This window comes from Lutra lutra, chromosome X (assembly GCF_902655055.1).
Source record: "Lutra lutra chromosome X, mLutLut1.2, whole genome shotgun sequence".
Classification (NCBI taxonomy): domain Eukaryota; kingdom Metazoa; phylum Chordata; class Mammalia; order Carnivora; family Mustelidae; genus Lutra; species Lutra lutra.
The window spans coordinates 72,725,273-72,752,640 of record NC_062296.1 but is presented as its reverse complement, the minus strand read 5'-3'; the positions used below and the strand labels follow the sequence as shown (position 1 = coordinate 72,752,640).

Sequence of the window (27,368 nt, the reverse complement as noted above, 5' to 3'; positions counted from 1 at the left end):
ACGGCATTATGGTAGAATATCAAAAGACAGAAGGTCTTCATACTTAAGAACCTGGAGATAAGAGACAGAGAATAGAATATGCTAAATATTGAGTAGCCTAGTTGAGAATGGTTTACATAATATGTTGAGAAAAGCATTAGGACAAGCTCCTGATGCAAAAGGAATTCATAGTCATTAAAAATCCCATAGCTCGGGACGCCTGGGTGGCTCAGTTGGTTAAGCAGCTGCCTTCGGCCCAGGTCATGATCCCAGCGTCCTGGGATCGAGTCCCACATCGGGCTCCTTGCTCGGCAGCGAGCCTGCTTCTCCCTCTGCCTCTGCCTGCCACTCTGTCTGCCTGTGCTCACTCTCGCTTCTCTCTCTATGACAAATAAATAAATAAAATCTTTAAAAAAAAAAAAAAATCCCATAGCTCCTAACTGCAGAGCATCCTCGGGAGGGAATGCTTAATGGAATGTAGAAAGCCTATCAACAGAGAGGGAGAGCTGGCAAACCTCAATGATATTCCCTCCTCTTGAACCAACAGAGCAAAGAGGTACAGGATTCCTATGGAGTGTTCCTAACTCTATCAGTCAGTTGTGCTCATTTATTAATATGCTATTTATGTATCTTGAAGAAGCTCTTAGCCTCTTGACTTAACTGGGACTTACCTAGTCCTCTTTACTTGTACTGCAAAAGAATCCCACCAGCCTCAGACTCAAGGGACCACAAAACGAAGCCCTCATTTTAACATCACAAAGCTCTCCTCAGGCAACAGATCCCAGGCTAAGGGCCACATGTTAATGGACTGTCTTCAAATCATGAAAGTTTTTAGGACCACTTTCCTTAAGACTTCCTAAAACGTTCTTACATCCATTTTTTTTTTCAAAACTGACAGCCTTCATATCCTTTGGGTGGGCATCATGCTGGAGAACAGATTGTAGAACTTGGAAATGGGTAAGAGGTTGAGATCCTTGTAAAAAATGCCAGAACTGCAGGAAAGGATGAGAACCAATCCTCCTCATGGAAACCCTCGTGGTTAAAGCGGCTTCGATGCAGAAAAAAGGAAACTGGAATATGTGACATCAGATCATAGGGGGCATCTGGATTTGAGCAAATGGTTTGAAATAGTTCAGGGGCACCTGGGTGGCTCAGTGGGTTGAAATCTCTGCTTTCGGCTCGGGTCGTGGTCCCAGGGTCCTGGGAGGAGTCCCGCATCAGGCTCTCTGCTCGGCGGGGAGCCTGCTTCCCTTCCTCTCTCTCTGCCTGCCTCTCTGCTTACCTATGAGCTCTGTCAGATAAGTAAATAAAATCTTTTTAGGGGCACCTAGGTGGCTCAGTAGGTTAAGCCTCTGCCTTCAGCTCAGGTCATGATCTCAGGGTCCTGGGATCAAGCCCCCGCATCAGGCTCTCTGCTCAGCAGGGAGCCTGCTTCCCCCTCTCTCTCTGCCTGCTTCTCTGCCTACTTGTGATCTCGGTTTGTCAAATAAATAAATAAAATCTTTAAAAAAAATAAATAAAATAAAATCTTTTTTAAAAAAATAAAAAGAAAGAAAGAAATACTCAGTTCAGGGGCACCTGGGTGGCTCAGTCGTTAAGTGTCTGCCTTCTGCTCAGGCCATGACCCTGGGTCCTGAGATCAGGCCCTGCATCTGACTTCCTGCACAGTGGGAAGCCTGCTTCCCCCTCTCCCAGTCCTGCTTCTGTTCCCTTTCTTGCTGTCTCTCTGTCAAATATATAAAATAAAAAATCCTTTAAAAAATACTCAGTTCACCTCCTCAAGCTGCACAATTCATTCTCTTTACATATTATCTTATTTTTACCCACACATAGCTCGCGAGGGAACCATGGAGAGGACTACAGGATTTTCCTGTATTTATAATTAAGAGATCCCCAGTAGTACAGACTAAGAAATACCTTCTTCGAGAATTTTTGAGCAGTACATATTGTGGGGGTGGGGGCTTTTAAAAAAATATTTACCTAAACATTTTAGCGACAAACTTAAGAACCCAGATATAAATCTTGAGAAAATTTACAGGCTTTTTATCATTTAATGGCACTTCACATGAATCAGTCCTATATTAGTATTTCAAAATAATTTCCAGAGCACATCACTATCTAACAGCTACTGATTTTGTAAATGCTTTTTAGAGACTTAAAGATTTACAGGTTTTTGAATTGCCAAGATAACCTAATGGAACAACAATCTTTCCATTGCATTTGTAAAGACGCCAAAGGAAACCTGAAATTCACCTCGCTTATTGGCTATATTATTGCTTCTAAGAAATGATGAAGAACGTGCCTTTTGAACAACAAATGGATGGCCCAGCGGGTCTTGTGGGAAAGATCTCAAGAGCATCCGTACTTGGTAATAGCTTGCCTCATTCTGTCTGTAAGACATGGATGGGTGGCAGGATATTCTCCCTGTTGTTTGTTTTCTAGAATGCACAGTTTTAAAAATAGGAATGATTCAACTTTTAGAAATACATCTGTCTGCAGAGTCAGCCGAAGGTGCTTCTTGAAAAATTATGATCACAGCAAGTTCTAGAAACAACCTGTTCTACCTCAGCCCAAAGTAAGAGAAAAATAAACAAAATTCATAGACACTTTGGTCCCATACTCTCATTATAAAGATAAGAATACTAAGGCCCATATAAAAATAAATACAGAAAACTTTGTGTTTTTTTATAGACCTACCCCTCACCCCCACCACACTGGCCAGTCAGAGAAAAATGCTGAAAGAAAACTGTTTTCAGGTTGTTCTTATTGATTTCCTCTTTGTGAAAACAAGACCACACTTTTGCCAAACTGTTTATGTTGCGTAAAAAATTTTCTGGAGACCTTCCAATCCTCAAATTCCTAATGACTGTCAGGTCATCACTGTGAACATTTACATTATTTCTTTATCATGCCCCACTGTGTGTTAGTGTGGAACTCTGACAATTTTTGCCCTCAGAACTTAGAATTTTTCGAGCAGGAACGCAGCCTAAAAAGAGGAAAACACAAATATTTTTAACATTTGGTAAGAGCTCACTTCAGAAAGCTGTTTTAGATCTGTTAAGAATAATTTGAAATTAAATCTCTTCCTTTTTTTTTTAAACAAAAAAGTTGGGCATGTCTTCTCTATCACTAAAAATCTTTAGGTCTGCTTTTTTTTTTTTTTTTTTTGGTGGAAGAACGTACTTAGAAACTGAAACACATGAGGTGAACTCCTGGTATTAAAAGTTACCTGACAAAGCCGACAGAATTGGGGTACTTAAACATCAATTCTGTACATGTATGTGTGATGTGTGAGGGAGGTATGTGTGTAGCTATCACTGTTTTTCTGTCATGGGTTCTCACTAGTGAATCAGTTACAGCTGTAGGGACACCAAGGAGTGGAGAATGATGAAGAAACGTTTTATGCTAAACATCTAATTGTAAGTAATATCCATTCATTGTAGAAAATCACAAAGAAAACTACCTATCATTCTATTAACTAGAGAATGCAAATATTACCATCTGCAGTAACATCCTAGCCTTCCATCAGTCAGTGCTCAAATGCTACTTTTTCAGTCCATCCAAAATGCTCACGCTGCCCAGAGCTCAGGGAGAGGGTGCAGGGAGAACACCTGAATGCTCTGGGGACAAGGGACGGTAACAAACGGGCCTTTATCAGGCTGGCTGGGGATTTAGGCCAATTTGAGAATGGAAGTCTTCTCAGAAGTGGCATATTTAGGAAATGTGTCCTGTTTCCTGCATATTGTGAATCACTATAGCTGCCACGGGGAGGGGCAGAGGCAGAGGGAGGAAGCAGGCTCTCCACTGAGCAGGAAGCCCGATGCGGGGCTCCATCCCAGGACCCCAGGATCATGACGTAAGCCAAAGGCAGATGGTTCACCGACTGAGCCACCCAGGCGCCATGGTGAGGTACTACTTCAGACCTATATTGTCTAAAACACTGAACATACCCAACCACACGGCAGTTTTGTTTTCATGATACCTTTCATAAACTGCACGCAGATGACTGCTTCCAACACTTACTCTAGAGCTCAAAGTAGCAACTCGGACCTGAAGAGCTATCTTGTGACTAAAAAAGATAAGCCAATATACAAAAATCAAAAAGAAATGAAAGGTTTCTTTTTAGTAGGTTACGCTTGTATTTCAACTTCAAAACACTGGAAGGGGTGGGTGAGGGCAGAAATAACACTTAATCTTGTAGGTCATCTCAGGGTTATAGAATGTAACAAACTCCACCACATGTAACAAACTCCACCATTTCCAACACTGGAAGGAAGGGTGCCTACTGTCTAGGAACCCACTGTACCATCTGTAGAAATGCAACGGTTTGTTCCAGAAATACTACTCAAGTCACTCTCTATCCACGGGTAAAACCGTCAATTCGTACATATTTGTAGCAGGTGCACAGTAACCCACGTGGGCATGCTTTAACTGAGTTAATAAAAATCAATGAGATGAGTGAAAATGCTAATAGAGGACCCTGAGAAAATCCCAGTATAGCCCCAGAGAGCTGTGTGGCCCTGATAAATGGTTTTTTTTTGCACCTGACTTCACTACCCTGTGAAATATGGACGTCAGTATCTTCCACAGCCCACAACGGTTGCATACATGCTCAATGCAGAGCACACACAGTGCGCTCTCAACACTCGGAAGATGTTATTGAGTCTCTGTTTGGATAAAAATCAGCCTGTTAACATCTGACTGTAACCAAACACTGGTAATTTCAGTTCTGAAAGTCATAAGACAAATTTCAACAACAGTTAACTTCTTTTTTTAAAAAAAAAATTATTATTATTATTTTTTGACAGAGAGAGACAGTGAGAGAGGAACAGAAGCAGGGGGAGCTGGAGAGGGAGAAGCCGGCTTCCCGCTGAGCAGGGAGCCAGATGCAGGACCTGATCCTAGGACCCTGAGATCATGACCTGAGCCAAAGGCAGACGCTTCACGATTGAGCCACCCAGGCGCCCCTCAACACCAGTTAATTTCTAAGATGATTGTTACTGGGAGAGCTAAGAGCAGAATTTCAAAGGACACTGGAAGTGATGACTTATTTATTTATTAAAGATTTTATTTATTTATTTGACAGAGATCACAAGCAGGCAGAGAGGCAGCCAGAGAGAGAGGAAAGGAAGCAGGCTCCCCGCTGAGCAGAGAGCCCAATGCGGGGCTGATCCCAGGACCCTGGGATCATGACCTGAGCTGAAAGCAGAGGCTTTAACCCACTGAGGCACCCAGGTGCCCTGGTGACCACTTATTTAAGGTGGCTGCATTTTACGATAAGTGAATCATATCAGTAAAGTTGACTTCATCAAAGAAAAAGCTTGTAATAAATGAGCTCTCAATCCCCCTGCAACTGTGGAATTCTATTATCTCCCAAAGTCAGGTGATCTGCTCAAGGTCAGAAATCCTGCCAGATTACCAGCCTGGAGTGTACCACCACATTTGAATTATTGAGAAAACTTCAGAAATATGATAATAACAGGTGTATTTAATTCCTACTGAAGGTATAAACATCTACTCATTGATAGTTCATAATTAGCTTTTTGTCAACCACGTTTGTGGTTTCTCATTACAGAGCAATTAAAAGCAAACCAGTAGAGAATACAATGTAATGAAATGGAAATATGGCCATGGTACATTACATTTAGGTGAAAAAAAGTTGATTATAAAACAGAACCATCCAACTTTTGTAAAAATGTATATACAGAAAGAAATTTTTGAAGCTACCTACTAGATTTTTAAGTATTAGTTAACTCTAAGAGGTGGGTTACAGAGGATTTGCCTTTTCTTCTTTTTTGTCTATTAGCTTGCCTATATTTTTAAACTTCAAAAAACCCGAATTATTAATTCTATAATAAAGATTTTTAAGCAAAAGTAAGTTCAAATATTGTAAGTACAAGTCACTCTGATTAGAGATAAAACATTACAAGTGGCCTGAATGGGTGTAAGCCATTCAGGTTTACAGACGAGTTCAAATTAGCTCTTGATCGACAGATTTCTCACTTCTCTTGAAAAATGACAAGTCCTGAGAGCACTGATCTAGGACGACCTGCTTGCCCCGCAAAACTGCTGCCTACTTCAGATGAGGCCTCCGTTCTCTCTCAATTTGCCAAATTATGAGCATTTAAGTTTTCCACCTGCGGTCTAATCAGTGCAGCACTGTAAGCCAGAAGAAACATTCTGTAAGAACTGAAAATATAACACTTAAAGAGTAGCTGATCCCAATTTTCTTAAAATTTTTAAAAGTGTTGTGTACATATGTGCAATGCATACACACACACACACCCCTACACATACGTACATAGATACTGCTAAACTGATACAGCATTAATTGAAATATAATGGATATATCTGGCCAGAATTACAAGTGACATCTTTTGTTTTTCAGCTTTTTATTTGTATTTTTTGGATTTTCTGGAAGGAACTAATCTCATGCATAATTAGAAAAAGTCTGGGAAAACAATTTTTTGATTAATGTCTTCCACCTCTGCTCCGCAGGGAGCCTGCTTCCCCCTCTCTCTGCCTGCCTCTCTGCCTATTTGTGATCTCTGTCAAATAAACAAAATCTTAAAAAATAAATAAATATATAATGTCTCCTACCCCATCACTGTAATTTCAATTCATTAACCAACGAGAACCTATTATAGCAAGTCAGCAATAGCTACACACACACACACACACACGTGTGCTCACACATGCACAAAATTGGTCTGATCACCCTGATTCCCATGGGCACTGTCACATAATTTAAACCCCAAGAGTTCACCTTATGCATTTTAGTCTACAAATAAAACCATTCACAAAGAAGCAGACTTTAAAAATCATTTTAGTAGGACAGAAGACTTATTTCTTTAATTACACAAACAACTAGTTACTATATAAGATAATTCATTTCCGATTACTCTCCAAAGATCTAAAACGGTACAGAGTGTACTTTCATGAAGAATTAAAAGAATTATGTTTTTTTAAAGATTTTATTTATTTATTTGACAGAGAGAAATCACAAGTAGGCAGAGAGGCAGGCAGAGAGAGGGGGAAGCAGGCTCCCTGCTGAGCAGGTCATGCAGAGCATGACCTGAGGCAAAGGCAGTCTTAACCCACTGAGCCACCCCGGCGCCCCTTATGTTTTCTTATTTGGAGGCTGTGTGTCTGTTCAAAAAATTCCCAGTTGTGAGGGGGAAGAAAATTGTCAGGCTCTCACACAAACAAGACAAGACATAGCAGAGAAATCTTTTAAATGTTCACATGGATGACCTGATGGGCTTGGGAATTCTAAGCACTGGAAAAGACTGCAGAAAATTCCTACCACAATACCTGTGGTTTGGCAAAAGTGCTGTCTTGAGTTCACAGGGAAGAAATCGATAAGAACAACTTGAAACAGTTTGCTTTCTTGGTGGGAAAAACAATTGCCATAAATTGCAAGTATTTTTTTTCCATCCTTCTATGCAGCAAAGAAAACTACAAAGACCTTTTGGCCCTCTCAGGTATATTGAATTTTCAGCAATCGATGACATTCTAAAACTTATTTTTAAAGAACCTCTGTGGAAAAGGAAGCTGTCAATTTTGGGTAGAAAGGTGTCGTTTTCACCCTTTAAACAATCTCGTGACAGATTTAGGCAACCAACAACGTGCACACTACGAGCCCTTTATCCTGTGAGTCACCTGCCATTTAACCTGAAGCAAACGTGGCCATGTCCTTACCTAAAGACTGGTAGAGCTCTGTCATTTTGGGATGGTCCCAGCAAGTTGTTTGGGTCTCGTGGCTAAAACAGAAAATACAAAGAGAGACTTTAGAATTTATAATGGGTAGTGAAGGAAAGGAGGAAAGAAAAGTATGGTTTGCTTCTAGTTCATTCGGCAATGTTACTTCAAAGGTTACTTCAAAGGACTTCGGTCCACGCAGTTGAGAATGTTTCTTACAAGCAGCGAGAGGCTGCTACCATCACCCTTAAAGGAAAAAGCAACACGAATACGCTTTGGGAACCCGAATTTGTTTCTTCTTGGCACCCACAAGTCAGTTGTGCTTCTGTTGTTATAAAATGACTTGGTTATATAATCAATAATCAAAAACCAGGATTTCTTCGCCTGTCCAAAGTAGACTGTTCAGAAGGGACACCGACAAGGGTTACTCAACCCTGTCAAAGAGATATAGGACATTGATTCAATAAATAAATCACCTCACTTCTCAGTGGCTTTCACGACCCTTGACATTTTTCCATTACTCCTCCTTCTCCATATCCAGGTCTCATACTCACAATGACGGCATTTCACTTCGGCTTAAGGTCTAGCCAGTGCCCGACCAATCTGTCCTACCTCTCCTCTCCCCATGACTTCCTTCTCAAGTGCCTTTTTTCCCCCAGTACTCCACACACCGGCCCACCTTTTCCTATATTTACTTGGGCCTGAATGAAGCTTTCACAGTTCTCTCCCATTTCTTGAAGTTCAGCTAAGTGTAGTTACCAGCTATCAGCTCTGGCCACAAAAAGAACAAAACACCTTTGTTCCTAATTCTTTTGCATGAATAAATCCGGAAGAGATAACCACATATACTTTTGCTTACTTTGGCCCATCTACATTAAATCCCCATAGCATCATATTTCCCATTTTCAGGGATTACATGATGGGCTTTGATAGGGTAAAATGCAGCCCTGAACACAGGTATTACAGAAGCCATACGCACAGCCTGTTCCTGATCTTCAGGGGAAGGGTGGGGGCTGCAGGGAAGAGAAACCGCTTACATGTGGACACTTCAAGGTGAACACCAAGTACAGATGCCTCGCACGGAAAGAAGAGTTTGGGGAGGGCAACGATGACAAGCAACCTCAGCACAGAGTTTCAATGTGAGGACTGGATTCTGGCTCTGAGCCCTACTAACTGCACAATCTGGGGCAGGCCTCCTCAGTGAAGGGATTCAGTGACCAGCATGTTCTGGTGCTCAGTGCATGGCTCCTTTGTTCATTCTGTGGCCCCCAAACTGACGCCCAGTGAAAGCGAGTTTTTCTAGTTGCTGACACTATAGACGTGGATCCACCTTGCTGGCCAAGCCTTTGTAGAGAACAAAAAACAACAAAAAACAAACAAAAAACACTCCCTGTGAATTACCTGCTTAAAAAGAAAGTTGAAAGGAGAAATACTTATTGTGGTTTGTGAAATATGATAGTAAATGTCACAAAGTGGGTGGAAATTCCCCAAACTGTACACCTTCCAAGACCATCCCCTCTGATTATTTGCCATCCAGGAATGGAAGAGGAAAGACTCCGGTAAGAAAGTTACGAGACAATGCTGACTTGCCAGGGGCTGTTTCGGTCTCTCCCGCACACACGTTCATTTCTGGTTTCCTCTTCCACAGAGACAATTCTCCTGCGAGGAGGGCAAGAGGGGCTTCTCAGTGGAGGGAACATACCAGAGTGACGTCCAAGTCTTAAAGGGCAAGGAGAGCCGAAGACGCACGCACGTGGTCCGTGCTTTCGGGGGTTTTAGGAAGCGCCACAACCAAGCTGGTTTCTGATCTGGAGAAGAGGTGGGCGGAACTGGTACTTTATATGCACAGCACAAGGAGGCTGCAGCTTGCAGCTTCGTGGAAAAAGTGTTGGCTTGTTCTCGGGTGTTTTTCAGCTCGGAAAGTGCCCAGCAATGAAAGACCACCCTGCGTTTAGGCCTCTGTCATTTCCCAAGGCCATGCATATGGGAACACCAGGGAGGGAGGGAGGGAGGGAAGGAAAAGAGGGGGGGAAAGCACGTGTGTCCACACATATGGGCCCTTAATTCCCACAATGCATGACAATAAAGTCCCATCTCCATGCTGTGTGGGAGGACTGTAGCATCTTCAGTAGTAGATGGGCAGGAAAACGTCTGTCTGAGCTGATCAACCTGACCAGACAGAAGCAGAGACAAGGGCTCTGAAAAGGCAGCATCTGTAATGGACTTCAAAGGGGAAGAACACTGTGCCTGGGTGAGTCGTGTCAAAGGCAATTCCCAAAGAAAAGAGAAACTTGCATATGAGCGACAGGAGGAGAATCCCACAGGGAGTGAATGCGAGCCCCCCCACCCCCCCACCCCACCCCCTGCCCCTTCACGAGGCTGCCTCGCTCTAAAACAAACCTGATGGTCAATCTACTGACATTTCTACCTTTCCAAGGAATTTATTCCAGTGGGTCAAATGGTGAGAAGGATTTTCAAAATTGTTTTCATCCGTGAGTCCTTAGTTTAACCACAGTTTCCTTTGCTGGATGACAGCAGAAAGTCTCAGCCCCTGCGTGGAGCCCCACTTCACCGGCTATTGGATATGGGCCTTTATAAGTGCTCATTTTCGCACTTACCTGGGATACTGGGTGGGAGGCCTTGAATAACCTAGATAAATGAACCCAAACAAATCCAAAAGCCCATTCTCTTTTACCTCCTTGCCTTCCAACACACAAGCCTTTTCTTTGTAAGCAATGCCAAGTAACCAGAAAACAGATTGGGATTTCATCTGTACAGTCTTAGTTTCACTTCAGCTGCAAACCAGAACCAAGCAAGAGAAGGGAACACAAGTGGAAAAAAGAAAAGAATAAAGGGTGTGACTAATCCTCACAAATAGAAAAATAATCTCCTCACCATTTAATGCTGAGAACGACTGACAACCCAGCTCCAAAGACTTCCGATTCTTTGGGAACTATAAGATGAACCAAATGTTCGCTTCACTGCATGTGGGTGTTTTCGGTGTGTGGTGAATTCACAGCCCTCGTGAAACATACTGAAACACCCCCCCCCCCCGAAGAGAAAGAAAAGATGAATATGGACAGTAATCCACCGGAGGCACAAATCTGTGAGACTCCTATCTACATCCTGCCTTATAGGACAAGCCCATTTTTGGCTAGTGATCAAGAGAGATTTTACAGCTATATTTATTACTGTGTCTAGTTTCAAAAACAGTGGTGAATCAGAAGCAGCTCAGGTGTATACCTGGAATGTACAGAAAACACAGAAAGAGATGCCCAGCCGGGGAGCTGGTGGTGGGGGTGTGGGCGGTGCCATTCTTGGTAAGTGTCTCTCTCTCTCTTTTTTTTTTTTTTGTTCACTTTTCACATCAGAAACGTGCTCTCCATACCCCATGCCCAACCAAAAAGGAAATTCTGAAACCTGCTCACAAGTTAGCGGGCACATCTTTGGTCAGTCTCCGGAGAATAATGATGTTCCACGTAGATCAAAATTCTGCATACCCATTAACACAGAGACGAGTTTCGTAAATAATCCTTAAGATGCTCTATAAAGCTTTAAAACATGTTACTGATTTTGGCCCTGCTGGTTCCAAAGCCTGGTATCAGATATGCCTCTCGGAACAGCCTTACAAACTGACTTCCCCTCCTTTCAAAATGTGTACAAACTACAATAATCTCTCTTTTCCCTTTTATTTGGGGCCCTGGTAAGAAATGCAAATTAAAATACCAAACCACTGGATGTAACAAAAGACCCCGGGAACACCCACTTGTCAATAATAAGAAATTAAAGCATTACCCTACTGAGCACAGGGCTGACCTAATTTCCTACCACACAATTTAAATTTTCTCTCACCTTCTTTAGTTTCAAGTAGTGTGCAAGGTTATTATAACTGCCTCAGAGCTGTTCCTGCTGTCAGTGCTGGAATAATCAGATTTATTGGAATTGCTTTTTTAGTTTCTTAAAAACAAACATTAAACAGTTATAAAAAGTAACAAATTTCTACTTCTGGGGGGGGGATGGCAGTTGCCTAATTAAAATAAGATTTCTTCTGCTACCACTGTTACTGGGTACTGAAAATATTCCAAACAGTTGCCTTTTTAAAAAGTATCTTTCCACTACTTCCTGGGGAGGAAACTAATCGCTACGCAGCGGTATAAAAAGGTACCGTTCTCTTGCAATTTGCAGAGGATTAGAGTTTGGCTTCATATATAATCTGGAACCCATTGATCCACACCACAAAATCATTTCCCTTTAATCTGGGGATCAGACTCTTTTTCTAGAGGAACCTTGGCATTTGCACGCTGAATGTTGAACTTGGCTTGCACTGCTGGAATACCGGCAGGGTGGGAATGGGAAAACATATTTAAAAGTTTCTGCTACTGTGGAGGGGGTTGGGGGAAACGGGTGTCAATCTGGGCATCATAAATCCTATTCTAGTCTCCACTTCTTGTTCCCTGGAATATTTAACATTTTATTCTGTTTGGCTCAAGGCAGGCCAAAGATGACTGCCTCCGTGATTGTGCCAGCTGTTACTTGTCCTCCTCCTATTTGCTTTTTGGGCTTAAATCCCACCCACCCTCAACTTTGGCCAAAGCAATTTCACTTCAGGGTTGTGTCCAATCCAAGATCAAACAACACTGTCTGAAACCAATTCCATGGTGATCAAGGGTCAGAGACCTTTCACATAACCGTGTTTTTTCATTTGCTTCTCTAGCTTCTCCAAGAGCAACTGTATCCTGCAAAGAGGGGATGTGGCACAAGGAAATAAAAAACCCAGGCAAAAGAGAAAGGGTGATGGGGAGGGGGGTGACCAGGAGAGGTGACAGGGATAACAAAGCAGGGAGTCCAAGAGGAGCTTTCGGCCAAGGAAGAATGTAGATTTCCCTTAAAGACTTAGGGTCGCCACGGAAATCGGATGCCCTTTTTTTTTTTCATGATGTCAAAGCATTTGATAATTAATATTATGCCTCCGTCAGGCAACTGAACCCTTTCAATTTCAGCTTCAAACTTAACTTCAAATTTAACGGAGATAAACTGTCCTGCCCTTTTCGTTGCCGAGATCAGATGTGGAATGACAAACTTCGGTTAAAGACGAGCACAGGCACCTGGAGAAACCCGAGAAAAGGACACCCAGAAATGACTGCACACTCAACCCCAGAGGGCAAAACAAAAAACCACCATAACAAAACACTTTATCCTCCCTGTATGTCAAATCCTGGACTTCTGGGCTTTAATTGCTTTTTCTCTGTTTTCCTGATTTCTGCAAGTCGTGGGGGCATGGAACGAACACAGTAAAAAAGCCAACAAGGGGAATGTCAGTTGGAATCCTCGGAAGAAATCAGGCAGAAAGTTGACCTTTTGGCACTTGCAGTGCAATGGAAGGTAAAACCTCGCGCGCCCCTTCCCTCCGCGAGATCGGGCGACAATTTAGGAACAGCCTGTCTGGCTCACGTTCACACAGCCCGGGAAGGAGCAAAAAGCTCCCGCGGCCCCAATCGCTGCGTGGAGAACGCGCTGTCCCCTTCGGGTAGGGCGAGAAATCAGCTTTTTGTCTTCAAGCCCATCCCAAAGCCAGAGGAAGGGGATCGCCGCAAGCCTGGCGCTGAGGGGCAAGCCCCGGGGGACGCACCTGCAGCGGCGCAGCAAGGACCCGCGGGGCAGGTTCCCCGACGCCGGGCCGCCCGGCGTCCCGCCGCTGCGCTTGTCCAAGTTTTGGCCGCCCGGGTTTGCCCCCTGCTCGTGCCACAAGTGCACTGACTGCGGCGATCCGAGGGGGCCGTGATGCCCTTACCCTTTGAGCTGCTCCCTCATGGTTTCAAGGGTTCGGTGGTCGAAGGAAGGCGCAAGCGGAGGAGTGAGTTTTCCAGAGCCGCCGGGCTCCCCGAAAGTCGAGCGCCGCCGCCGCCCAGGCTCGCAGCTGAAAGCACTGCGGAGGAGCCGGCGCGGGCAGGCAGGCGGGCGGGGAGGGGGCGCTGCAGGCAGACGGGGCGGGGCCGGTCCGGGCTCCGCCCCCACCTAGCGACCTGGGAACCCGGGCTCCCAGAGACCCGGCAGTGGGGAATCGGCCTTGCCCAACGGAAAGGAGAAAGGAAAGACCGACGGAGGCACAGATTTAAGACAGTCCTAGGAACCTGAAAGCCCCACACCGCCCTGCTAGCACCGTCTTAAAACCTCCAGCAAGACTACTTGTTGCCTAAATAAATGACCTAGGTGCAAATGACCTCATTGCAGATAATTAAGTGTGTGGGCTCAGAGTTTGGTTTTTGTTTTTGTTTTTTTCAGAGAATGAGAGAGAAAAAAATCACAGAGTTCTCCCCGCCCCGGCTTTCCCTCAATCCAAGGTTAAAGTGGTAGGGCTGTAAAGACATGAAACTCAGGTTATGCTCATCCTGGGCTAAATGAGCTTCTTAGGAAGCATTTGTATTTGTGAAATGGCTGTGGGTCTCAAAGTGTGGGAGGGCAGTATCAACGTCACCTGCAAACTTTTGATGAAAAAGAATGCTGGAGTCTCAGCTCAGACCTACTGAATCAGAAAGAGCAGACTGAAGTTTGAGAAACGCTGGTTATAGGCTCTAAAGAAAACACCACCACCACCAGTGGTGTGGCATGGTTTGGTCTTTTGGTATTATTTTCGAGAAATCTAAAAAGGAATCCATTTCTAATCGAACATTTTATCAGAAAAGTGGCAGGGGACAGTTCAAATACTGCAAATCCTAGAGTGTGCCATGTGACGATGCAGGTTAACTATGCAAAATTATTTCAAGCGAGGAAATATTCTGAAAAGAAGACAGCCTTCATTAGCACAGTAAGTTTTTGCAACCTTCACATAATACCTTCCATTAGAGTCCCCGGAGTATTTTAAGATAAAGTCCCTTCGTGGTTCCATTGTCCCTCCTTGTCCATTTATTTTGTGGGCCTGCTTTTTCTTTTTATCTTCTTTCAACTACTTGCCTTTCACTCTCTCTTCTGGTCCATTCCTTCCTCTTCTGTTTACAGTTGAAAACATGCCCCCCTTTTTCTTTTTAAAATATCCTTTTTTGCTCAACATTTCCCCACCCCCACCCCCGTAGAACGTTGTAGAACGTTTGAGCTTAAAGGACTGCGGACATCAATCTCCCTTTACTGTCTGCTACAGAATGACAAAAGAAGCAAAAAAAAATAATAATAATAAAGTACAGGAACAAAAGGGAAAGGGGGTGCCAGGTTTCTTCATTCCCGTTGACAAACCAAATAAAAATGTAAACGTTATCACTAAAGCCTTGTGCATGTAGGTAGGATTGGTTTTGCTATTTTAAAGCAAATAAAACACTTCTGCTGGCATTCGGCCTCATAAATTGAGACTTATTAATGCTGTCTTTTAGCAATTTTGAGCCAGTGAGTGGTGGAGGCAGCTTCTATTATGGTCTGAGGGGGGCACACTAGGATTCCCTTTGGGTGAGGCTGTTCCTTGGTGGAACTGCAGATTCTAGGTCTGTCTCTATCTTGGTGAGGGAAGAAGGATTAGTATTCTGTGATGAGAAAGTTGTGGCCTTTGCTATTAATCAGTAACCAATCCCTGTGTCAATGTGGCAAATCACTTAAATACTGTTTATGTTTATTTCAATGAAAAGACACAAACCTCACAGCATGGACATTTGTACACATCAGAAATCAATCAGTTAAAGGTTTGCCACACCTGTGCTTTGTCATGCTTCTCCTTTCTCGTTATTTTTATCTGTTTGTTTTACACTCTGAAATTACCCACTGAAGATTCAGGCCTGATAGGTTTCACTAAAATATAAACAGTCTAAGTCTTTTTTCTCACTGCTCACTGGGGAAACTACTAGGAACCATTCGTTGGACAATGAAAAAGAATGGAAAATAAGAAATCACTATTCCGATTTTTCTTAAATTTGACAGATGGCAATCCTCAAAAATACATCTTGAAGTTCTTTTTTAGACTGGAGTTATAGGCACTTGAAGACTTGTTCCCAACTCTTGATGTTATTTTAGAAATTAAATACTCCAAGAATTATTAAGAAATGACATGGGCATCACAGTAACTGTTTTATTGTCAGTTTCAGTTAAATGATGAATTTGCTTATTAGGAAAAGGCATTAAGAAAAGGTAATTTATAAATGTTCATTTCATATAAAAATTCTATAATGATGCTATGTATGACAATACGTTGTTTATAGTAGCTATCATTACTGTTTTGGCGTGAATCAGAGACCTGAAAGGAACATGGGGGATCTGCCACCAGAAAGGACAGATTGCAATTCTGACTCCGGAATTTACCATGAGCTATACTCATGCTCACACTGTGGCGAGAATGTGACAGTGCAAGGACTGGACCAGGGAGTTTTGCTCCAAGGCTTATGCCACTCTACCATGCTGCCATGGGGAGATGTGGCCTCCTTTACTGTAGGGGAAGATCTGTATTTTTTTTTCTTCTGTGCTAATAAGCAATCTCACTGCTGTCTGACAGCAGAGGGGGGTAGGTTTGCTACAAAAAGGGGTAAGGAAGGAATGAGATAGAGTGAAGTCTAAATTCCTCCATACCCAAAACTCTAGTCTTTAAACACCTTTTAAGGTTTTAAATGTCCAACATTTTTAAATGTTGCTTAGAAAAACGTAGACCTCTCTGATGGAAGGGACTGTGCTGGATATCCTCTCAGTTCCCCCTCCAGCTCTATTCTCTGCCCTTCTCCATTCTGCTCTGCGCCCCAGGAGGCTGGGCCTCTGGCGATGTCATCAGTCAGGGCCCTTTGGCTTCCTTTTGCCTTCAGCTAATGGGAAGCCAGGAGGAAAAACCTACTGCCGGAGATAAAGGGCGGGAGGAGGGAGATGTTTGCATTTTATTCCTCAAGCTCCCTCCTGTTGGCCTTGGACCTGGCAGTGGCTAAGTTCCTTTACCCACGGCCACAAGCTGGGCTGGCATTTCTACAGCAACAGCGTTTTCCAGGTTCTCCCTTTGCTCTTGTTCTTCCCCTGACACTGCTCAGGTTTTTTGTAAACAGCCTTTTTCTTACATTCTTTTCAAGTACCACTTTTGCATGTACCATCTATTTCTTCCAGGCTCCTGACCAAACAGGGACCCATCCAGTCAAAGTCACCCTCTGGGTCACTAAATTGGATGCTGAATGGGGACCCCCCCCCCCAAGGAGAAATAAGTTAACTCTGTCTGTTGGAGCTGAAAAGAAGGGGGGTTGGGGGTAAAGGCAAATCAACAATTACAAATGGTGTTAACAGCAGGTGTGAAGGTAAAGAAACCAGAAACAGCTTTTTCTTTTCAAGAGCTTCAGTGGTCTGTTTGATCCTTGGGAGAGAATGTCAAGAGATTCAGTAGGTGGGCAAATTGAAAATGATCCAGAGTTTGACCTGTGTCCTGAAAGGTCTGAATGTGAGCCTGAGTGTGGTTCTGTCATATTTGCCTTTTAGAAAAAGCACTCAGGAAATGGATGGGGGCTGGGTCAGAAGAGTCTGGAATTAGGAGACCAGATACAAGGGGATTGCAGTATGAAGACGATCTGAATAGCGGAAGTGGCACCGAGTGGAGAAATAATAAGGTTATACATTACAGGAGTCATGACTGATCAGACACACCGATGGAAGAAAGGGACGACCCTGGGCCTCAAGCTTGGCCACCACTGCATCTCACCACCCTACAGGTCTGATCTAATGGCCTTGGGCACCGAAATTTTTAAGGGGATTCTCACAGGCAGCCGAGGTTGAGTCACTCTGCTCTCTGGTGAATCCCAAGCCTGGATGAGTAATATTCGACAGGCCAGGAATGTCAGGAGGAGGGGGGCAGGTTCAGGCAGAAGAGGGCCAGGGAGAGAGGATCAATTCACTCTTAAGCATGATGAGTTCGAGGTGGCCGTGTGATGTAAAAGGGAGTACCACATCTGAGCCCGGAGCATAGAGGGGAGATGTCTGGATTGGAGCCACTGGTTTGAAATATCAGTGCTGGAAGGTCAAGGTTGTGGATGAGGCCAAGGGCAGAGACCAGGCTGCTCGATGTTCCACAAACACATGCTTTTCTTTTTACTCTGCTTGAGGGTCAGAGTTAGCCAGGTTTTACCAATATGAAATGAGGAGCAGAATGGGAAAGGAGAAAGAAAGGGAATGGTTTGCGCTGGGCACTTGCCAGGGGATGGCCCTGAGGGACTTCACCACCCCTAGGGGCCAGCTTTCTCTCGCTCCAGGAGTCTCAACCTGAACTGCCTAGCCTTCCCTAGCCCATCTTAAGTTTAACCCGCATCGTTTTCTAAAAATCATTTGGAATGTAGGTACTACTTCAGTTAAGCATAATAGGTATTTTACAGTAAAATTTCACCATCTACATATTTAGCAAACCCGTAAGTATTCCATGTTTCTCTGTGCAAAGTACAAGTATGAGCTGTGAGCACTGAATCGGACATCTAATAAATGCTTACAATGATGGTGAGTCACTGCTAGTTAGGGCAAATAACACGGTGCACTAATTAAAATATGTGTAACAGTCTCTTTAGATCCATCTGAAACCAGCATCTTCTGGATGTAAAAATCTCCAGTCAGTTCATATTAACTAGTAAATGAAGAGGCGTCTACATTCAGACCCACACAAAAGCCTATTTTTCCAGGCCCTTCCCCTGCAGGGAGACAGAGTAAGCCAGGCTGAGGAAAGTTCTCGGAGCCAGCTGCCATCCAAACCAGAGATTTCACCAAATAGGTTCCAAATCGAGTTGCACTCAGATTCCCTCTCATGTGATTTGCTTCTAATAAGATTTTTCAAAGCTTCCCAGAGCCACCTCTATCACACCGAACATCTGAAAAGATGTGAAGTTGAACATCTTCACGAAAATAAAGCCACACTTCATTAACCTTACGGGCCAGCGGTTGCTTCCCAGGAAAGAATTCCGGTACCTATTAGCCTGCCAGCTATAGCCTACCCCAGGTAAAGCAAACAGAGGGCCTCCTGCTAAAAATGGGTAACCAGTTAAGGTGGTTCCAGTAGACCTAGGACAGCATTCCCGGTCTACCTTAACAAGCGCTCAAAGCTGTAACTATCTGTCTGCCTTTACCAAACAATTGTGCGGAATAACAGGAATTTCAAAACTAGGCAGAAATTCTGACACTCTGCATAATCTCCCTTCCTCTTCAGCTACAAATAAGGCTTTGTATTCGATTAGACTCACAGCAGGTGAAAACCCCAATTAGTGAATTCATTCTGGGGCCTCTTTCTACCTTCCTCCCACACACCAGTTAAAAAAAAATTAAAAAAAATATAATAAGGCAAGTCTCAGTCTTTTCCCAGATCACAAGTAAATTAACCCTTGGATCTACCCAATCAAGCCCTTTAAAACATAAAGAATTTTCACAAGAAAATGGGGGGGATGCTGAAAGTTCTCTCCTTCTTGACTTCATCATGGGGCTTGCAGAAAATTCTGTTTTGCTAGATGTTACTGTTTTCTTCAAATCCATAAATACTCAGATTTTCCAATCTAGAAATTACAGTTTTTCTTTATACCTGAAGACTCATGAAGCCAATATTACCTAAAGAGTGATTAATGGACAGTCTGCTGCAAGAGAGAATGATTTTTAAGTTATGTTCTTATTTTGCTGTATTTGAGATGAGAGAAAATATTAAATTTTAGTTTTCACAGTATGCTTTGGCTTTAGGAAGTACACAAAGTCTATATTTCATACTTTGTAAATATTTATTTGTCAAAGGAAATTCATAATTGGACAAGGATACAGGTTTGGTTTGAACATTTAAAAAAAAAAGCAAGACAGCTTTAGTTCTTAGAGTGATTTACTTACACTTTGTCAATTGCTTCTCTGGAAATAATTCACAACCCAGTTTTATTTATGAGCATATGATTAAAAAAGAGCAGCTTTGTCTCTTTTAATTGTTTCAGTCCTGTCACTTTTTTTGAAACAAGTCGTAGGACTTACTATCCACAAGAAAACGCTGAACATATATCAAAGAGCAACGTAGCTTTTAGAAGTAGTCATTTGTTACTGTCAGAGGTTCATTTCATTTTGAGGCTTTTTAATTAAAATGCAAAATTCTACATACATGCCTGCCTAAATTACCCATTCTGAAACACTCAAATTTCATTAAAAAAATGCTAAATGCTAATGTAACCATTTTTAATACTTATGACTTGGTTCTTAAGATTGGGGGGAGGGGGAGTAAACAAAGGAATTACCAGTCAATTAAGTGAACAAAGAAGTCACCCTGAGTTGAAACAGGTAAGAAAAATTTAATATTCAAATGATACGGAATGAAGATACAAGAGGGTTTTTTCCCCCTCCTTTTGAGATGAATATCTACCAGAATCAAAAGCAGCTATTTAATCTTCAGCAAGCATATTCTGGCAGAGGCACGAAGCCAGCAAGACAGAGCTCTGGACCGATTCTGCCCCTTAGAGGCCAGTCCCTTAACCCATCTGGAGCTCTGTTGACTCATCTGTAAAATTCAGCTACCACTGCATAGGGCCATCATGTGGGTCAAATGACATAAGGACTAGGAAAGCGATCTGAAGGCTGGGGGATGCTGTGTTAATACAAAGTAGCCTGTTGTGCAGTTATAGTTCCTTAAAAGAAAACCCAGTATGTCCAGGAATACTGTTGGGAACACAGCACAAGAAAAATTCAGCATAGACGCTCACTTGCCATTTTTAGACTGCTGTATGACGGGAAATGAGCAGGCTCAGAGTTTGTCTTGCCTTTTTAGCAATTTGCAAAAGGAAACTTTCCTTCTTCTGTTTTGTACATCTAAGAAGGAAGAAGTGGGTAAACTAAGATTTTTTTCTTTTACAAGATAAATCAGTAACCACAAGCCTGCGATAGAAGTAAAATTTACACCCTTTTGCTATCCTTCTGGGGGGCCGAGGTGAAAATATCCATACTAGTCACACATGTTAAAAGGTGTATTCACGTTCATATTGTCAGAGAGCAGCGCCCTGGAGTAGTGAGAAAACCAGTGAATATTGGTTTTGCCAGGGACAGTGGGAGAGAAAGATCCCCTCTACCCTCTTGGTGGCAGGCCTTCATCAGCCAGGATGTGATCAGAACGCGCCAGGGACAGACGCGGAGGGACAGGAATTCTTAAAGGGGGAAATGGAGGTTAAAACCAATTTAACCACTTAATGATTTACCAAAGGCTGAATCTTGTACTCCAGCTCTGGTTTATCTTTGTCAAAGCTTTTTTTTTTGAGATAAAAGGAAAATATGAATGCAAGGAATTTTATTCACATATCTCCGAGAACGTTTTTTCATGTGCTGTACCCAGAATAAGTTTCTTGTGCATATTAATCTAATTCGTTTCTCTAGATGACTGTGATCATGATGTATTTATTGGACACTTACATGTGTCTTTGCCTATCTTAAACTCTTTTCACTATTCTTTACTATTTGTAAAGCCTAGAAAAATGTTTGGAGGATTGGCTGGGAAATAGTTTAAAATTTCAGCATTGTAACCAGATTACAATTACAATTACAACCAGGACCACCCAAATATGGTGTAGACTTTAAGGAGCTTAGAATCTAGTGAAGGGGGATGGAGATAGAACATGAGGAAACACAGTATCAGATGGACTCTAAGTATAGAAACAGATATAAAAAAGGAAGCAAAAGGGAAAAGTGGTTTAACCTATTGGGTTTAAGGAACACACATGCCAATGAAGAGTTAACTAGGCTTAAATCTCCAGGTTTCATGCATGTTTTTGTTAGTATATGAAGAACAGAAGCAAGTTTCTTAAACTGACTCTGAGCTAATCTCTCATATTAATAATTTACTGAACCACAGATTTTTAAATGTTAACATACTGCTGTGTTATAAAATCAGATTATCTTCTTTTTGGGATTCAAAAAAGAATTGGGCCAATATTGGCTTTTGTATCTCAGGAAGGTTAATATTCAGAAAATACTACTGTCCCAGGGCTCCTGGGTGGCTCAGCTGGTTAAGCGTCTGACTTCTGCGCAGGTGTGGATCTCGGGCTCCCTGCTCAGCAGGAGTCTGACGATTCTCTCTGTTCCTCTCGCTCTGCCCATCCCTCGGTTTGTGCTCACACTTTCTAATAAATCTTAAAAAAAAATACTACTGTCCCTACTAGAATATCAAATCACACTCTTGAGTTACCATCAATACTCTAGTGTGGGAATCTATATCCTCACAGGTTGACATGTTCTCATCCCTTAGAAGCCTTTCCTCCTATGACAGAAAGACAAGAAAAAAATTGGCATTACCCATACTTGTGAAGACTTTTCTTTTTAAAGAGAATTGAGTTTGGAGTGGGAATAAACAAGCATGGAGAAGAAGGTATGGAGCGGAATGGAAATGTATGCCAAGTAGACCACTGCAATAGTCCAGTTAAGGGAGGATGAGCAAAACGGCTGAAGGGGAGTGGGAGATACAGGCTTCCTGATATGGAATGAATAAGTCACAGGAAAAAAAAGTTCAGCAGAGGGAACAGAATCCATGGTATTCTAACAGCATTGTCTGGTGACAGGTGGGAGCTATACTTGTAAGTACAGCCTAAGGTATACACTCGTCCAATTGCAATGTTGAAAACCTGAAGCTCATGTACCATTGTGTGTCAACTCTACTTCATTAAAAAAGAAAAGCAGATCCTTTGGAGGGGGTGTATAAGTATCTTTGAAAAAGAAAAGAAAAGAAAAAGGCAGAGAGAGAGGATGAAATCCTGAATTAAGAAAGTAGCATTGGGAATCGGTGTGGAGGTTGAACTCAAGACAGGTTACAGGATACAATCAATTCTACTTTTCAACCAATCAGACTTCAACCAATCCTTTCTGGAGGAAAGGGAAGACTCTAGGATTTTTGATAATGGTGCCACTACCTGAGGATTCATGTCTGTGTATATACTACGTATGTATTTATATCTCATATTGTACCATAGGGCAACTTAGAAGGATGAATAAATTTCAAAAATGAATAGATAAAATCCAGCATGAAGAGAATGTAAATAGAATAAAGCATTAAGAAGGGAGGAAAAGTCAGAACACTGATTTGAAGATCATCGGGCTTGATATGGTTCGTAAAATTTAGCTACATACAAGGCTTGGGGAAGACGTGGATCAACTAGAACTCACCTGCTTTGCTGATAGGAATATACACTGGTCCAACCATATTGGAAAACTGGCGTAATGCATTCACGCTGAGCACATGCATATCGAATGACCCCGAAATGCTAATCCTTAGTGTATTTCCAAAAGGGACTTAGACACAGATTCACTGAATGACACAGTTTAGAATGTTTCTAACATCATTCTTTGTATCAAGTGTCAATCAGCAATTGAATATATAAATCATAGCATATTCACACAACTTCATCCAGCACTATAGATGAATGTGAGTTTTAAGAAGCGAGACGCAAGAGAGTACATGCTGTATGAGTCCATTTACATGAAGTACCAGAACAGGCCAGATTAATTTATGGTGTTCCCATTCAAGAGAGTGATTACCCTTGGAGGGTGGGTAATGATTGGAAGTGGGCAGGGGTGGCCTAGGGGACTTCTGGGGCTGGGAATGTTCTGTTTCTTGATCTGGATGCTGGTTACAGAGGTGTGTTCAGACTGTGAAAATTCATTGTACTGTCTATTTCAGATTAAACATTTTTCTATATGCCAATATTTTCAATCCAACCTTTTTGAAAAGGGGCTCTAATTTGGCTGTGGGCTTTCTGGATGCCAAAGCAAAAGAAAAAGGGTAAGAGGAAATATCATCAAGTTTATTATTTGAATTACTGAGAAGAGGAAAAGAACATAATTCTTTAAGTAAAGCAAGCCAAAATCTCAATTCTGCTCTTAGATCTAAATAAACCAAGGTTCTGATGCCCCTGAGCCAAAGCCATCTTAACGGGAATCAAAGCAAAGTGAGCCGAGAATGCCACCTATTCATGGCTGGACCCATGTTAGAGATAAAGCATGGTATGGTATTTTTCCAAACTGTAGGTCATGAACCATTCATAGGCTGTGAAATCTAGAGACTGCTTCATCACGGATATTGTTTTCAATAACAGAGAAAAGAATAGAAAATATGAGGATGGATTATACAGTAAGGATAAGTAATGCTTTGTGATACTCTTCTTTCCACATATAAACACAGAGAAATATTTATAGAGATAATGTGTGTGCACACAAATGTGTGTTTGCACTAGAATGATATATAAAGCGTGGATTGGTCAAGAGACAGGAAAGCTAGAGATCTTCACTGCATGGAGGAAAAGAATGTGTACTTATTGGACAGATATGCATAAACAGACTCAGAAAGAAGCTGGGGGCAGTCAGCTTATAGTTTTATTCTCTGGTAAGGGCTGGAGCCTTATGAGAGACTGGAAGGGCATAACGAGCTTCAGGAGGGGACATTCACCAGATCGGAAGTTCTAGCCACAGGAGGCGCTGCTAGGGTCTGAGGGTCTGCCTGGAATTTTAGAGCGTGTCTCTCTGCCAGCTGATCATTGAGGGGACTGTAGGAGCCTACGGTAGGAATCACTCAATCTTTTCTTTCTATTCCAGAGGACATGGTGATGTCACATTGCGGGGGGAAAAACATTGCTGCAAAAGGTATTGTCAAGGGAAGTAACTAGGATCCCACCCTACTGCACACAGGTGCGTGCTGCCTGTCTGAGCAACACCACTGCAAAACACAAACTGAGAAATCGTCCTTCTGCTCTTGCCCCACAACGGGACATCCATGGAAGCCCTTGGTAGAGGGCCCATGGCTAGGCCCATAAATTGGCCAGTGTGCGTCTGACTGAATGGGGACATCTGAGGGCTGAAAGATGCCCCATTCTACTTAATACCTATGAATTCATCCTACTAAGTGCTGGGGTAAATCTGATTTGAGTGTTTATAAAGACCGGTAATGGCCATACTTATGCAAAAGAAAAAAGATTCTTATATGATTGTTGAAACACTCTAGACAGGGTGTAGCTATGGGGATATGAAGCATAGGAAAAGTCAAAATAACAACACCTTTGAGAATAAAATTCTCTTCAAAAGAGTGACCAGCCAGGAGAATAACCAGAAAAGAAGTCATAATCCTTCTTCTCTCAGTATTTAATCACAGAAGCATTCACTGAATACGCTGTAGTAATAAGTGACTAAGTATATTTCTCATTGGTATTTTTCATCTTTGAAAATCACCAGACTATAGATACTTTATTTCTACCCTTGCCTATGAAGCTATACATCAACAGCCCAGGCCAGCATGATTACTCACAAAATAAGAATTACCAGAACACATCTCATTTCAACTACACCTAAATTCACTCTGCAATAGAACTTGCTGGTAACTTTTCTCCAATGCCCTGCAACATACAGCAAAATGGCCCCAAATTCTGGCCCCTCGCTGGTAACCAGCTGTTGCCATGAGCCTTTGTACCTCCTCCCATCAGAAGCTGGAGTCTTTCCCTGTCCTGTTATCTGTGATGACCCTATGACATGACTTGCTTTGGCCAATAGATGATATCAAATGTGACACAAGCAGAAACCTGACAAGGGTCTTTGTGAAGAGGCGTGGGTTATCCTGTTGGATCATGAGTCACAAAGACCTAGTCGAATCTGTTCCTAAACGACAGCCTGTCAACCATCAGACAAGCAAATCAGGCCATAAGAGCCCATCCAGCCACGAGCTGACCACAGATGCATGGGCAGGCCTAGCAAAGACCACTAGATCGGCCCAGTCCATCTTCTAAGAGTGAGCTAAATAAGCTGTGGTTGTGTTAAGGGAGCTACAAACCATGGCTCATGGGCCAAGTCTGGCCTGTGGCCTGTTTTCACAGAGCCTTCCACCCAAGTATACTTACAGTTTTAAAGAGTTGGACAAAAAAAAAAAAAAAGAATATACAACAGAGATCCTATATGTACCACAAAGCCTCAAATACCTACTGTTCAGTCCTTTATAGAAGTGTTTGCTGCCCTCTGGGTTAAGCCATTAATTTGGGGAATAGTTGATTATACAGCAAAATAGAGCCGACACATAACTACTCTCAAGAAATAACGTGAGAAACTAAGACTTTCTCCCAGAACTCAGCTGACATCTGTTCGATTTATCCTAGTTGCTTGTTCACTAAGATAACACTTGATATGAATACAATAAACAAATAGACACATAACCCATAAGGTTATTTTTATAGTATGCTTCTCAAAATTACGATTTCTAAGTCGAGGTAGAAGAACAAGTGTACAATTTTTACCGGTTTTACTCATAACATCCCCATGCTAGAAGACAACCCAAATGTGTACCAGCAGGTAAACAGAAAAGCGAAATATGGTATTATTCAAACAACAGAAAGTACTCTTCCATTAAAAAGGAATGAACTTAACTATATGCTGGCTAACAGATAATAATAAAAAAATTCTACTTTATAAAAACAAAACCAAAAAGGAATTAACTACTGATTTTCAACTACTGATACTGAAAATCACTATGCTTAGAGTAAGAAACCATATACACAAAAACACCATGCCATTCCATTTATATAAAATTCTAGAAAATGCAAACTCATCCATAGGCACAGAGAGCTGATAAGCGATTGCCAGGGGCCATGGGTAAAAGGAAGAATGGTTGGCAAAGGGGCACAAGGTTGTTTTGGGGGGATCAGAATTTTTTGTACTTTGTAGTAGTGGTTTTATTGGTACACGTTTATAAAAAATCAGTGTACATCAGTATTGTACACTTTAAATGGATGCAGTTTATTGCGTGTAAATGATCTTTAATAAAGTTGATTTAAAAAATTTTTTTTTGTAAAAGCAGTTGCCCTAAAATCACATTTAATGTTTGAAAATGTATACAAGTGGACAGAAAATGAGGTGCATTACACGGGGTGTTTATATAAATATAGGACAGATTCAGGTCATGCTGTCAGTCCCTTCTGATTAATTCTAAAAATATCAAAACATTAGATTATGAAGCAACCTTAAAGGTTAATGAATTAGATCCTCTCATCCAATACCAAATTGCCTTTAGGGGTGAAGCAGTCATTTCAGCCTTGAATATCTACTGCAAGGTGAGTTTATTGCTTTTTAAGGTGGTAGATTCTGCTTTTTGGTAGCTCAATTACAAAATTTTCTTTTAAACCCCCCCACAAAATTTTGTGTAATATTTACTTAGAGTTGGCCTTCTTATAACTCCCATATATATAGCTGAATCTATTCTCAGGGCAAAACAGGGCAAAAAAAAAACAAGGAAAAATAAACAAAAAACACAACAACATAACCAAAATGCAATAAAACACACTGCTTCTTGACTTCCAAATATTTGAGGCCCTCTATTACATTCTCCTTAATAGTACTTCTCTCTAAGCCAAATCTAAATACCTGCATTTACTTATATATTTTTTCTTATATAATATGGCCTATAGGCCCTTGGCTATCCTGGGGCTATTTTGAGTAAAACGATCCATTTAAAATGCGATGTTCAGAATGGAGTAAGTGGGATACTTAACGCCCCTTTTTTGCCCGTATGATGCCATCTATAACTGTTGTAGCATTTTAGTTTCGTAAATGCCACACTTTTTGTTTATACTGAACTCGTGGATTGCTAGAAGACACAAGGGTTTTTAAACATAATCTTGTATTAATTAAGGTCTCTTTCCTCCTGTGTTCTTAAATTACTTGAGTCTAAATGTGAGATTTATGTCCTATTTAAAATATGCCTTCATATTTCATCTCCTAATAAGAGCCGATTTTTCTAA

General features: G+C 42.0%; 1 protein-coding gene across 1 annotated transcript in view; it reads right to left on the bottom strand.

Moving 5' to 3' along the window:
- Positions 1-27,368, bottom strand: part of DMD (dystrophin) — a 2,124,834-nt gene that overhangs the window by 133,922 nt on the left and 1,963,544 nt on the right. Inside the window, 1 exon segment of the mRNA XM_047715765.1 lies at positions 7,681-7,742. Coding sequence (XP_047571721.1) covers positions 7,681-7,742 — 62 coding nt within the window.